At 39.3% G+C, this 12595-nt stretch overlaps 1 protein-coding gene across 2 annotated transcripts in view; it reads right to left on the bottom strand.

Moving 5' to 3' along the window:
• The window catches only part of DENND4C (DENN domain containing 4C), a 147102-nt gene that overhangs the window by 36178 nt on the left and 98329 nt on the right, over window positions 1–12595 (bottom strand). The window contains exons 18-22 of one of the 2 annotated variants that reach the window (XM_047701307.1): window positions 10342–10470; window positions 10009–10153; window positions 9587–9733; window positions 3748–3870; window positions 2158–2304 (exon numbers count right to left, since the gene is read on the bottom strand). In XM_047701307.1, the coding sequence (XP_047557263.1) occupies window positions 2158–2304; window positions 3748–3870; window positions 9587–9733; window positions 10009–10153; window positions 10342–10470 (691 nt within the window). The remainder of the gene's footprint in view (window positions 1–2157; window positions 2305–3747; window positions 3871–9586; window positions 9734–10008; window positions 10154–10341; window positions 10471–12595) is intronic. The other variant, XM_047701308.1, reaches the window with a different exon arrangement.

Raw genomic sequence — 12595 nt, 5'->3', positions numbered from 1 at the left:
TTCACCAAAATCTATCGCATTTACCAAATACAGATCTAAAAATACATCTTACAGCTGCAAAGTTCTACATTCCATTTAAGAAATATATTTCGTGTTAAATAACTAACCTAAAAAGACAAAATCTCTTCCCTTCTGGCTTTCATATATCTAATTCAACAAATATTTGCTAGGAATCTACTCCACACAAAGTAAATTCATAATCATGGAGGAATTATATATTTGCTAAAATCAAAGCCTTACTGCTCCAAAGTAAAATAATTCCCCAAAGTAGAAGAATCTAGAGTGGAGTCCTTAGACTTGGCAAATTCCAAGAAAGCTGATAAAATCTGCATAGCTCCAAATTTTTCAGATATATTCATTCCCTCAACAAATACTCAAATGTCTACTAGCATTTACCATATAACGTGCTAGAAATATAAAGGCAAATGAAACAGACATGATCCCAGATCTCTCTCTGAGTTCAGTCTTGTTTGATCAAGTGGAACAAAATTATGCTGGTGGCTGTAGGGGGAAGCAAGTAGTTTTTGTTTGTTTGTTTATCTGTTTGTTATTGTTTTTAGGGTTTTTGTTTGTTTAGTTTTTATTTAAATTCCAGTTAGTTAACATACAGCATAATATTAGTTTCAGGTGTAGAATTTAGTGATGCAATTTTTTCCCATTCCAAGACCAAAAGCTATTTCCTATTTGAATCATTACCAAAACTCAAGTCTACCCATTCCTATTTAGGATTCTCATTTGTTTTTTAAAAGGCATAGTGACCTAGCAGATTTGAGGGAAAAGTTCTTTAATAAAGTCTTCTTTTTAAAACTTCCAGGTTAATTTCTAGGTTCTTTTTAAGCTTCCAAATTGGTCCCAAATAATAATCATAATCATACCAATTAAACAGAATAAACACTTAGAGATATTTCACAGCTTTTAGGAGAATTAAATTAGCCTGTTTTACACCTCCAAAATTTGTGCCTGCTTTGCGAACCTTTACCAGTATGTGAGAAACAGAACTTAGCAAATTTACTGGTTCTCACACTATTTCCAGGAATTTAGTGGCACATTTTTTTCAATTTTAAAATAAATTTGACCCTTGATATATTGCCAAAGCCCCACTACTCCCGCTTCCTTTCTTATTAGAATAAATCTTCCCACATCAAGACATGACATGGACACAGGATGAGTAAAGAGGGAGGGAAGCACCTTGCCCATGTCAATATTCTGAGAAGATTATAATCCTCTGATGAAGAAAACTGTCTTCCTCCTTTTTCTTTTTTAAACCTGCTAGCAACAGGTTTGGAAAATAGGATACACTACATACATATTAATTATTTTTTCAAAAACCTTTTTTTAGCTCTACCTCTTGAATACTACCTGCCCCCCAAAACAAACAAACAAAATGAATTTGGTATTTGAATTTGGAATTTGAATCTAAAAGAATCTAAAAGAAGGAGAGACTTTGGAATAAGGAGTATTCCTACATGAATTTAGGAAGCTGAGCAAATTAATTTCTGTAAGTCATATAACAGATACACTTAAGACAGCTGACTTTAGAGAAGTGAATTATAGTTACTACTAAAAAAGGGCAGGAAGCACAAGGCCGATCTCTTTGGTCTTTGAAATCACAGACTTAGATGCATGCTTGGAGGGTACTCAGGAGGCCTAAAACACAACTGAAAGGAGTGAACTGAAATTCAAGGGAGTCACAGGCAAGAGAGTTATTCATTATAAATACTTAATCACAAATAAGTGGCTTAGGGGGCCTGTAACAACTGGCCAAATTAGAGACACACTGGTATTTTTCCACAATACAGCACAGCGATATCAATCTTTTCCTTCCACTGCCTTTCCACTGCCACACAAAAGCACCCCTGGAATTCAGTAACATCAGTGCCCCTCTGTTCTTCATGAGTATAGGAGGCCCTCTCATCATCTACCCTGAGAAAGAGGGACCAAACTGAGAAGAGGCACCACAACAAGCAAAGGTACTCCCAATAACAACTAAGCACAATAAACACCCCTCCTTTGATACACTATTTTAAATAACAACTTCTTAACCCATGGAAAGGATTCAAACTTCTGGCTTTTTAGCATGATCATCACAATTAAGTCATCAATTAATGTCATTAAAAACTATTTTAAATATTTGGCCAGAAATCTGTGAAGACTCACCAGTGCTGCTCCTCCTGCCACTGAGGTCAAATATCCCGGACGGAACTTTCACAATACTGCCACCCCATGCAGGAGGCTCGGTGGGACTCTGTGGCTCCGTACCAGCTTGGGAATGTTTTGCCCCAACAGCAGAGACATCACACACTTCTGAGAAAAAAAGTATTTGGGTGTTATTCCTAATTTTACTAAAATGAACAGAAACCATATATTGATTTTAATATTTTTAAAAATATTTTTCCCCAGGGGTGCCTGGGTGGCTCAGTGGGTTAAAGCCTCTGCCTTCGGCTCAGGTCATGATCCCAGGGTCCTGGGATGGAGCCCCACATCAGGCTCTCTGCTCAGCAGGGAGCCTGCTTCCTCCTCTATCTCTCTGCCTGCTTCTCTGCCTACTTGTGATTTCTGTTGAATAAATAAATAAAATCTTTAAAAAAAAATATTTTTCCCCAAGTAGGAGTGAAGAGATGACTATTTCATCACTAATTTATTGTCTCATTTACTTTATGCCATAAAATGTTGCCAGTACTGATGCAAATAAATGCTTAATTTTAGCATCAATAACCCTAACTTGAGCATCCCTGTAAGTAAATTAAAGGTTTTGGCCTTCATTTATAATCCCTTCACTTACAAAGTAGGAGAGAGGCTTGCTTCTGCTAACTATGGAGCATCAATTAAGTAAGATCATTAAAGAAAGTGTCCTTTTGTGTAAAAGGATAGGAAGAACATCTTATTACAACAAAGCCAGAAAATTCCTCCACATTTCCATAAAATGATTAATGTAAATCATATGTACCTCAATGAGTCCCATAAAAAAATAAGACAGGAAAACCTTGGACACTGTATCTAACCTACCAATGAAAAATACCTACTTAGATATTTGAAGGACTTCCTCAAAGAGCATTTTGAAATAAAACAAGCACTGGAACACAAGTTGGATGACTCAAAGTTTAGCCCTGGTTCTACCACAAAATAGCTCTTTGCCTTTGACAAATACCTCAGTGGACTGCACTGTCCTACAAACTGAGGGCTGTCCTACAAACTGAGGGCTGACCTACAGTCTCTAAAGATCTCTTAAATTCTAAAACTCAGAAACTACTCATTCTCTCTCCATACATCATATTACATAGGATTTTATAAGCCCAGACACTGTATTTCTTTCTTGAAATTATCATCAGAATTATCACATCAGACTTAATCAGTACAGGGGTGCCTGACTGGCTCATCCAGAAGAGCATGCCACTCCTGATCTCAGGGCTGTGAGTTCAAGCCCCACGCTACGTGCAGAGATTCTTTTTTTTTTTTTTTTTTTAAGATTTTATTTATTTTATTTGACAGGCAGAGATCACAAGTAGGCAGAGAGGCAGAGGCAGGCAGAGAGAGAGAGGAGGAAGCAGGCTCCCCGCTGAGCAGAGAGCCCGATGCAGGGCTCAATCCCAGGACCCTGGCATCACGACCTGAGCCGAAGGCAGAGGCTTTAACCCTCTGAGCCACCCAGGCGCCCCGGGTATAGAGGTTCTTAAAAAATAAATAAACTTAAAAAGAATTAGTAACAGTGTTTTTTCTAAGAAGAGCAAGTAAATACCAGTACTTCACCTTCTGTGTGCACTTTTGTTTTAGGTATCACGTCTCCTGCTGCTTGTTCTTCAGGCATGTGAATTTCTGCATCATCCTTCCTAAGTTCATCCTTAGACCCATAGCCTTGGTCAGACTGACCGCCTGTTGAGAAAGAATCAAGCTTACAGGTGGAAGCATTCATCTACGCACAGACCAACTATAAAATGTCAGAAGAAACCTGCACTGATTTACATGATTTAAACTCATGGAGGAGGAAGACAAGAAAGCCCACGAAGCACGCAGGACATGGTAAACAGAAGGTCAGCAGCCAAGAGCAGGAAGAAAGAGGAGCACCGAAGGCTGAAAGTGGAAGCACTGAACCTCAGCTTCCTCATCCACAGATTAACAGATCTGGACAAGATGTTCTGGGAAGTCTCTTTTGGAGTACGTATAGAATGCTACCTTTTGTGAAAGAAAGAAGAGGAAATAAAATAAGCATGTATCTGTTTACTTTTGCAAAAAGAAATGCAGAAATAACATACCAGAAAACAACACAACTGGTTAACTACAAGGGATGGGGGGTCATAGGACGGAAGGGATAAAGAGAGAGGACACTCCTCTAAATATGGCTTATTGTGTTGTATTTTTATTTTTACATATTCAAAAAAATTAAATCAACAAAACTGGGAGGAAGGTGGTGACTAAAACTGAATGTGAACAGGAACAAATGGGACCAACTGTATTTCACAAGAACAACCATACTGAAGGGATGGGGAACGGAGTGGGGCGGGGAGAGGACTAATCCAAGAAACTTTTCAACATGTTATTTTGAGTATATACCCTAAACCTGGGAAGGGAGGTGGTAACAGACAAATCCTAAAGTCCTTAGAAAATCTGTTTCTCCCAGAATAACAGATGTAGCAATTCTGAAATTATTTTATATATACTGCAGGACTGAGCAAATGAGTAAACATAATAATGATGGTTACTGGAAGCCAAGATACTTATTGTGGAAGAAGAGAGATTTTTAAAAAAATGAAATGAAGGAAGACAAAGAAAAACCTGTGGGGTTGATATGAAAATGGAAATATCTCTAGGGGTGCCTGGGCCGCTCAGCTGGTTAAGCATCCGACACTCGGTTTTGGCCCAGGTCATGATCTCAGGTCTTGAGACCAAGCCCTGTGTTGGGTTCTGCACTCAACAGGGAGTCTGCTTGGGATTATCCCTCCCTCTCCCTCTGCCCACCCCCACCCTCAAATAAATAAATAAATCTTTAAAAGAAAAGAAAATGGAGGTATTTCCAAAATATACATACATATTTTCCTTTTTCTCCCCTCATATATACATATTTTCCAGCTCTGCTGAAAAATTCTAAAAGCAGTAATAACCTGTAGTGTAAGCATACCTAGAGCCCAGATCTTGGCTTCTAGAATCTACCACCCATTGAAAGGAACCTGGGATCCTTGAATAAATGGCTGATATCAGATCTCTGGCAGGAAAGCTACAAGAATGAGCCAGGAACATTTTGTTGTACAAGAAAGGAAGTGTTTAAAAACATACTCAGGATATGCCTGAGTAAAATTATTAAACCAAAAGACATAGAACACCATCCTATAAATCTGGAGGACAGAGTTGGCAAATCACTACTTTTTTTTTTTTTTTTTTAAGATTTATTTATTTGAGAGAGAGCAAGCGAGTACAGCAGGAGGGTTCCGAGGGAGAGGAGAATTTCAAGCAGACTCCACACTGAGCTCAGAGCCCCACACAGGACTTCATCTCAGGATCCTGAGATCATGATGTGAGCAGAAATCAGAGTCAGATGCCCAACCAACTGAGCTGCTCGGGTGCCTCAATATCACTACTTTATAGTGAAGACCAGTTAAGGCAAGAATCATCAATGGATGCTAAATTTAAAAGAGAAAGCATGATGAGAGGAGGGTATTACTGCACAGTCTCAGAGTCTCCTTCCAGACAGCTCATCATCTGCAGGGGCAATCATGATAATGAGGAGGAACCGGTGATCGAAATGAGTATCACCAATGAGAGGCAGACAGACAGTGTGCGCCTCAGAGGGACAATTACTTCTGCAACAGAGACATGAATGTACAGCCCAAGCTAACCACAAGGGAACATCACACAAACTCAAACTAAGGAACGTTCCACAAAATAACTGAATTCTTCAGAAAGGTCAAAAGACAAAGAAAGGGTAAGGAACTGTGCCCAGTTAAAGGAGACCAAAGAGAGGGATCTAGAGTCCCACAAAGGACATTACAGCAATTGACAACACTGGAATGCAGCCTAAAGATTAAAGTAGTGTATCGGTATCTGTCTGAATCTGGTTGACTATACTATGGTTTTATCAGAGAAAAACACCACTGAGGTATTTAAAAGGTAGAAGGGCAAGATGTATGCAACCTGCTGCCACAGGACTCAGAGAAAGAATGTACATGTGTGTACAGAAAGAAAACGATAAAGCAAACAGGGCAAACTAAGAATGACTCTGGATAGAAATTATTCAAGTGTTCTCTGCACTATACTAGCAACGCTTCCATAAATTTGAAATAATTTCAAAATAAAGTTTTAAACAAGTTTATTTGACTTTCGAGTTCTGTCATTTAAAATGGAAACAAAGACTGAAGACTAAACTAGGACTAACTGAAATAAAGATCCTAGAGAATCCTTACAGAGGACATTAGTGAAAATGAAACAGGAGCATGAAGCTGACCCTTGAACACTGGCCCTCCCGCCCCGCACAAGCATCCAGGCATAACTCCCCAAAACTGAACTATAACCGTCTACTGTTCATGGCAGCCTTACCGATAACATAAACAGTTGATTAACACATATCCTTTATTCTGTGATTATATACTGTATTCTTATAGTAAAGGAAGCTAGAGAAAAGAAAACATTATTAAAAAGTCCTCAAGGGGCTCCTGGGTGGCTCAGCGGGTTAAGCCTCTGCCTTCAGCTCAGGTCATGATCCCAGAATCCTGGGATTGAGCCCCGCGTCGGGCTCTCTGCTTAGCAGGGAACCTGCTTCCCTTCCTCTCTCTGCTTGCCTCTCTGCCTACTTGTGATCTCTGTCTGTCAAATAAATAAATAAATCTTTAAAAAAAAAAAAAAAGTCCTCAAGTATTATAATAGCGCTGTGCAATGACTATGGTGAGCACAGCATAGAGAGAAGTTGAATCCCCATGTTGTAAACTGGAGACTAATGTAACATCATGTATAAACCATACTCAAATTTAAATTTAAAGAAAGGGGGGGACAAAAATCATAAAGAAGAGAAAATACATTTACAGTACTGGATTTATGGGGGGGTGGGGACTGGCATGGAAGTGGACCCATGCCATTCAAACCCATGTTGTTCAAGAGTTAACTGTAGTGCCTTCTACCTTCTGCTGCATGTTATACTGTCAAACTTTGGGTCTGCAATAGAAAAAAAGAACTAAACTTCTTCTTTTTTTTTTTTTTTAAAGATTTTTTATTTATTTATTTGACAGAAATCACAAGTAGGCAGAGAGGCAGGCAGAGAGAGAGGAGGAAGCAGGCTCCCTGCTGAGCAGAAAGCCCGATGCGGGGCTTGAACCCAGGACCTGGGATCATGACCTGAGCCGAAGGCAGCGGCTTAACCCACTGAGCCACCCAGGCGCCCCAGAACTAAACTTCTTTACATACCCCTCGTTAGAATGATTAATCTGTCAGTTTTTTATTGGCCCCTCAGAAAGTCTGGTAAGGCGTGATGTGCCATGAAATGGACACCAGACTGGGGACTAAGCAGACCATTAAATCAAGATATGCCCCCCAACAAGCTAAGTGACTCTGTATCAGGTACCGAGTGGAAAGGTTCTACAAAAGAATCCCTAAAGAAAGAGTAACCTAAGCACTTTGGTTGGAAGTCTCCAAAAGTATCAAATGATGTCACCAGAAACTCTACAAGGACACACAATCACTGTAAATTCAGCAACAGGGCTTCAGCCATTTGAAATGTGACTTTAAAGATACATATGGAAGGGCGCCTGGGTGGCTCAGTGCGTTAAAGCCTCTGCCTTCAGCTCAGGTAGGTCATGATCCCAGGGTCCTGGGATCGAGCCCCACATCGGGCTGTCTGCTCCCCGGAGAGCCTGCTTCTTCCTCTCTCTCTCTCTCTCTGCCTGCCTCTCTGCCTACTTGTGATCTCTGTCAAATAAATAAATAAAATCTTAAGAAAAAAAAAAAGATACATATGGAAAAGGGATCTGAAGTTTCTTCCCCAACTACTGGAATCTTTATGCCCATTACCCAGACTTACTAGGAGATTTTTTTTTTTTTTTTTTTTACTAAAGGAGGTAAGTTTAGAAGAATAAGGACAGGATTTATTACTATTTTTAAAATTATAATTATTCGGTGAAATGGCTTCATATCACAAAATTATTCCCTTGGGTTTTCTTTTTTTCATAAATGAAGTCCATTTCTTCATAAAAGTCCATTCTTCATATAAGTTTTAGCAACAAATATAGGAAGAAATAAAGTAAAATGACTTTAAAATTAAAGTCATATAAAAACTCCTACTGCTGAAGACAGTGAATTTACAAACAGGATTGTAACTTAGAGCTCTATGTTGACTTTCGATGATTTATACACGCTTCTGTAATTTTGGGGTAATTTTTAGCACAAGAACTCAGCAAAGCAGTTTTAGCGAGCAAAACCATCTCAACAGCTGGAACACTGAAACGTTTAATTTCCATAAAACTAGTGGATACAATGATGCTACAAACCAACCCCAAAGGAAGAATTATCGCAAGGCACGGTGTATTTTCAAATAAGACAACAAATAAGCTTTGCAAAATGACAGAAAAATGTTAGCTCGATATTTTCAGTGGTATATACAGGATTACACTTATCTGAAAAGGAAGAAGTCAAGAAAACTGAAATTGCTTTCTACCTATAACAATACTTTCAGCACAACAAAAGGTCTCTCCCCCACCCTTGCATGTCAGCAAAATTTAACCTAATAAACGGGAAATTACCTGAAGTGGTTAACATTCAAGGGTAGAATTAATGCACACGCGTATCCATAGCTTCACGTCATACAAGTCTGTCTGCACCCCACACCATGACAGCCAAGGACAAATGCAGCACCAAGAAACAGCACAGAGCAAAAAGCAGAGCAACAAAGAGCAGAAAAAAGGAAACTTCAGTCATTGAGACAAGTTCATCAGATGAAGCACAGGAATCAGACTTAGGATTCTTTTTAAAGAAAAGCTTGAGATATTAACAATAACAACAACAAAAAAGAAAAACAACACAAAAAGAGGGATGTGCAACACACACATATTTGCTCCAGGTGCTAGTGGAATAACGCATATTTCTAACTTGGGAGGACAGAGGGGACGCCCGGAGCTTTGTATGTAAAAGGAGCTTCAGAAGTTTCTCGGATTTTAAAAAGTGTCATTGAAAAGAATGACTATATGAAGAGAATACTCTTTCTCATGGTGTGTGACTTATTTTCTTCCCTCTTTAATATTCATAATCTCAAATTCTTAATATTTTCCACTTAATGAAAAAAAGACCTGCAATTTGTATCACTAAATTCAAGTCCCTCAGTTCATCATTCCTACAGCTGTATAGTGTACCTTCACAAACTAATGATGAACAAATACAAAGGAGCACCATGCTGGAGCCTTCTGCACAGCACTCCAAAGTTAATTTCTTGCATTTTAGGAAATAAAAAGAAGGGATCTGCAATCAGAGGTGTAATATCTTCCCTTATTTATATAAAGTATTTTTTAAGGACTCATTGCACAAACTCTTAAGAAAGGAAGGTAAAAGCTTTTTAAAAAGGTAAAGACTTTACAAGAGAGTAAGTGAAGGGTTAGTAAAATCCAGATTTTAGTACCTGTGCTAAAGTGATTATCAGTGGAATCAAGCCTGATTAAATCTCTGACGAAGACTGTGTGCTCCCCACTGTTAGCATCATTAGAACTATCCACGCTACCGTGGCTCACCGTGTCCCCATCACTTCCACCTGTGGCATTCGGAGGAGCTAAAGATAAGGACAACAGCAGTTCAATAACTCATGCACTGACCATTTCTGAAACGAAACACGAATGCCCCACAATTCATTTGCAGTTGCAGAACACTTTCTAAATTTGTGGGGGCAAAATAATTTGGGACTAATGTAATCTCTATCTTTAGTTGTATATGAAAACATCCACCAAAATTTCATTTATGTTTTCTATTTCATACAATTAAACACTCGTATGCCTATATAAAGCTTATGGTTCAGCAATAGAGTATCTTTCCAACCACGTGTATTACCTGATAGTGAGGAGACCTGTGACTTTGGCACGGTCTTTTTAAGCGGCTGCCTAAATTGTGCCAAGCCACGTACCACATTCCGTACCTTCGTCCATAAGAAGATACCACTGCGGGTACTGCTAGGCCACGGGCTCTCCAAAACTACCTACAGGTAAAATAACAGTTAAAAATAAAAATTGTTAGGAATACTTTATTTTTTTAAAGAAATACATACACATAAAATACGTAAGTCACTATAGCTTAAAACTCTAGAAGTTTGATGAATAATAAAACGTACAAAAATGTATCAATCTTAGTAAGCAGCACAGGTTGTCCAATGTCGATCCCACTTACCTTATTATAATAACCATAAGTAATAGCATTTGGCTTTATCTTGGCAGTTTTCATTTCAAATAAGACTCTCACTGCTAAAACAGGGTGACCCCAAAGTCCACAGAGCTGCATGACTACTCGATAGCACACCTAACAGAAAAGAACATCAAAGCATAAGCAGTTGGTTAGTCAGTCTGCGGCTCACAGAAATGTTTAAATTACTCAATTCTTCTTCTCAAAGGCATTAAGTATTATTTTATCCTTTGTTCTCTCTATAAATTATTTAAAAAATCTATTCATTAATGAAAACACCTGCCTCAACTGTATCACGTAAGACCGACATGCACGACCAACATTTGTTTCAGCAAAGTTTACACAAAGAGAATGACTATTATTCCCCATAATTTGAGAAGAAATTTATTTTTTAAATCTAATACGATTAAAATAACTCTCTCCCAAATCAGGCTCTATATTCTGTGCCAAAGAAATTAAAGACAACATCTCCCTGATGCCTATGTAACAAAAAAGATTTTGTAAATTCACATCTTAAGAAAGTATGAGAAGAAACTTGAGGGGCACTGGGGTGGCTCAGTCAGTTAAACATCTGCCTTCCTGATCCCAGAGTCTTGGGTCTGAGACTGGACTGCTCAGCTCTCTGCTTCTCCCTCTCCTCCTCCCCCTGCTTGTGTGCACATGCTCTCTCAAATAATATTATTAGCAAAGGTTTTTCTAAGAATATGTGTTTATGGAGGAGGGCTCAATCTTATCACAAGAGGACAAGTGAGGTTGGAAGACGAAGTCCAAATCTCACACATCAAAGACACAGTAGAAAGCATGGAGAATAAAGAGGTACCACAAGAGCTCCCGGCGAAGAGGTGAGCCCGCTGACAGGAGCAGTGCCGGAGCAGCCACAGCCTCTCAGACAGTGTAGTCTGGGAATAAAGAAATGCACAGACAGAAGATACTCTTCTTGGGACTTGTCAAATGTGCTCTGTTTATGACAGAGTTGGTTAACAAAAAGGTACTGTAAAGCCAAGTTGCTCTCAACTAAAGGGGAAAGTAAAAAGATTTCAGAATGGATATTTCAGTCAAGAGAACAGAAGAAATGAAATAGAAAAAGAGACATGAAGAGCCAAGGGTTAAAAAGATGAGTATCTGGAAGCCAGAAATGGAGAATGTAATTTAGAAACAGGAGGTCAGAAACTGAGAGCAATTGTATAAATGACTACATGAATCCGGAAAACTGAAGGAACTCGTAAGATGTGTGAAGGGAGGAAAAAGAATGTAGCACACGAGGGTTCTTCAAGTATCTGAAGAGATGTCGCATGAAAGAGGGAATAAACTGGGGCGCCTGGGTGGCTTAGTGGGTTAAGCCACTGCCTTCGGCTCAGGTCATGATCTCCAGGTCCTGGGATCGAGCCCCACATCGGGCTCTCTGCTCGGCAAGGAGCCTGCTTCCTCCTCTCTCTCTGCCTGCCTCTCTGCCTCCTTGTGGTCTCTGTCTGTCAAATAAATAAAATCTTTAAAAAAAAAAAAAAAAAAAAAAAAAAAAAAAAAAGAAAGAGGGAATAAACAGACTGTGCAATTCCCAAAAAGCCACAGGGAGGTGAAACTGAGCTCAACAAGAAACACAAACACTTCCTGAACATTAGACCCAATTCAAGCATAGGAAAGATCTCACATGCTACAGACTTTCTTTTTTTTTTTATTTAAATAAAAAGATTTTATTTATTTATTTGACAGACAGACATCAGAAGTAGGCAGAGAAGCAGGCAGAGAGAGGGGGGGAAGCAGGCTCCCCGCAGAGCAGAGAGCCGGATGCGATGCGGGGCGGGGCTCAATCCCAAGGCCCTGGGATCATGACCTGAGCCAAAGGCAGAGGCTTAACCCACTGAGCCACCCAGGAGGCCCCAAATATGCATACTTAAGTTTTAAAGTTAAGTATTTCTTTCTTCCAGTTGTGGAGATGTAATGACTTCAGGAGACTAAAAATCTGTCAAAATAACTCATTAGAAGTAGGAGTACAACAAATTAAGCTCCAAATTTTAAGCTTCCTATCAGTGTTTATTAGGGAAATAGTCTAAAAAATTTTTTTAGCTTACTGGTCATAACTGCTGTGTGTTAGAAATGAGAGAACATAATTCCTTGTACCAAAGACTGCCAATGAACTTTAATACCTACAGAGGAGGGGCGCCTGGGTGGCTCAGTGGGTTAAGCCGCTGCCTTCGGCTCAGGTCATGATCTCAGGGTCCTGGGATCGAGTCCCGCATCGGGC

This window comes from Lutra lutra, chromosome 13, assembly GCF_902655055.1.
Source record: "Lutra lutra chromosome 13, mLutLut1.2, whole genome shotgun sequence".
Classification (NCBI taxonomy): Eukaryota; Metazoa; Chordata; class Mammalia; order Carnivora; family Mustelidae; genus Lutra; species Lutra lutra.
Note: the sequence above shows the minus strand (reverse complement) of the source record. Positions and strands in the feature narration are given on the sequence as shown.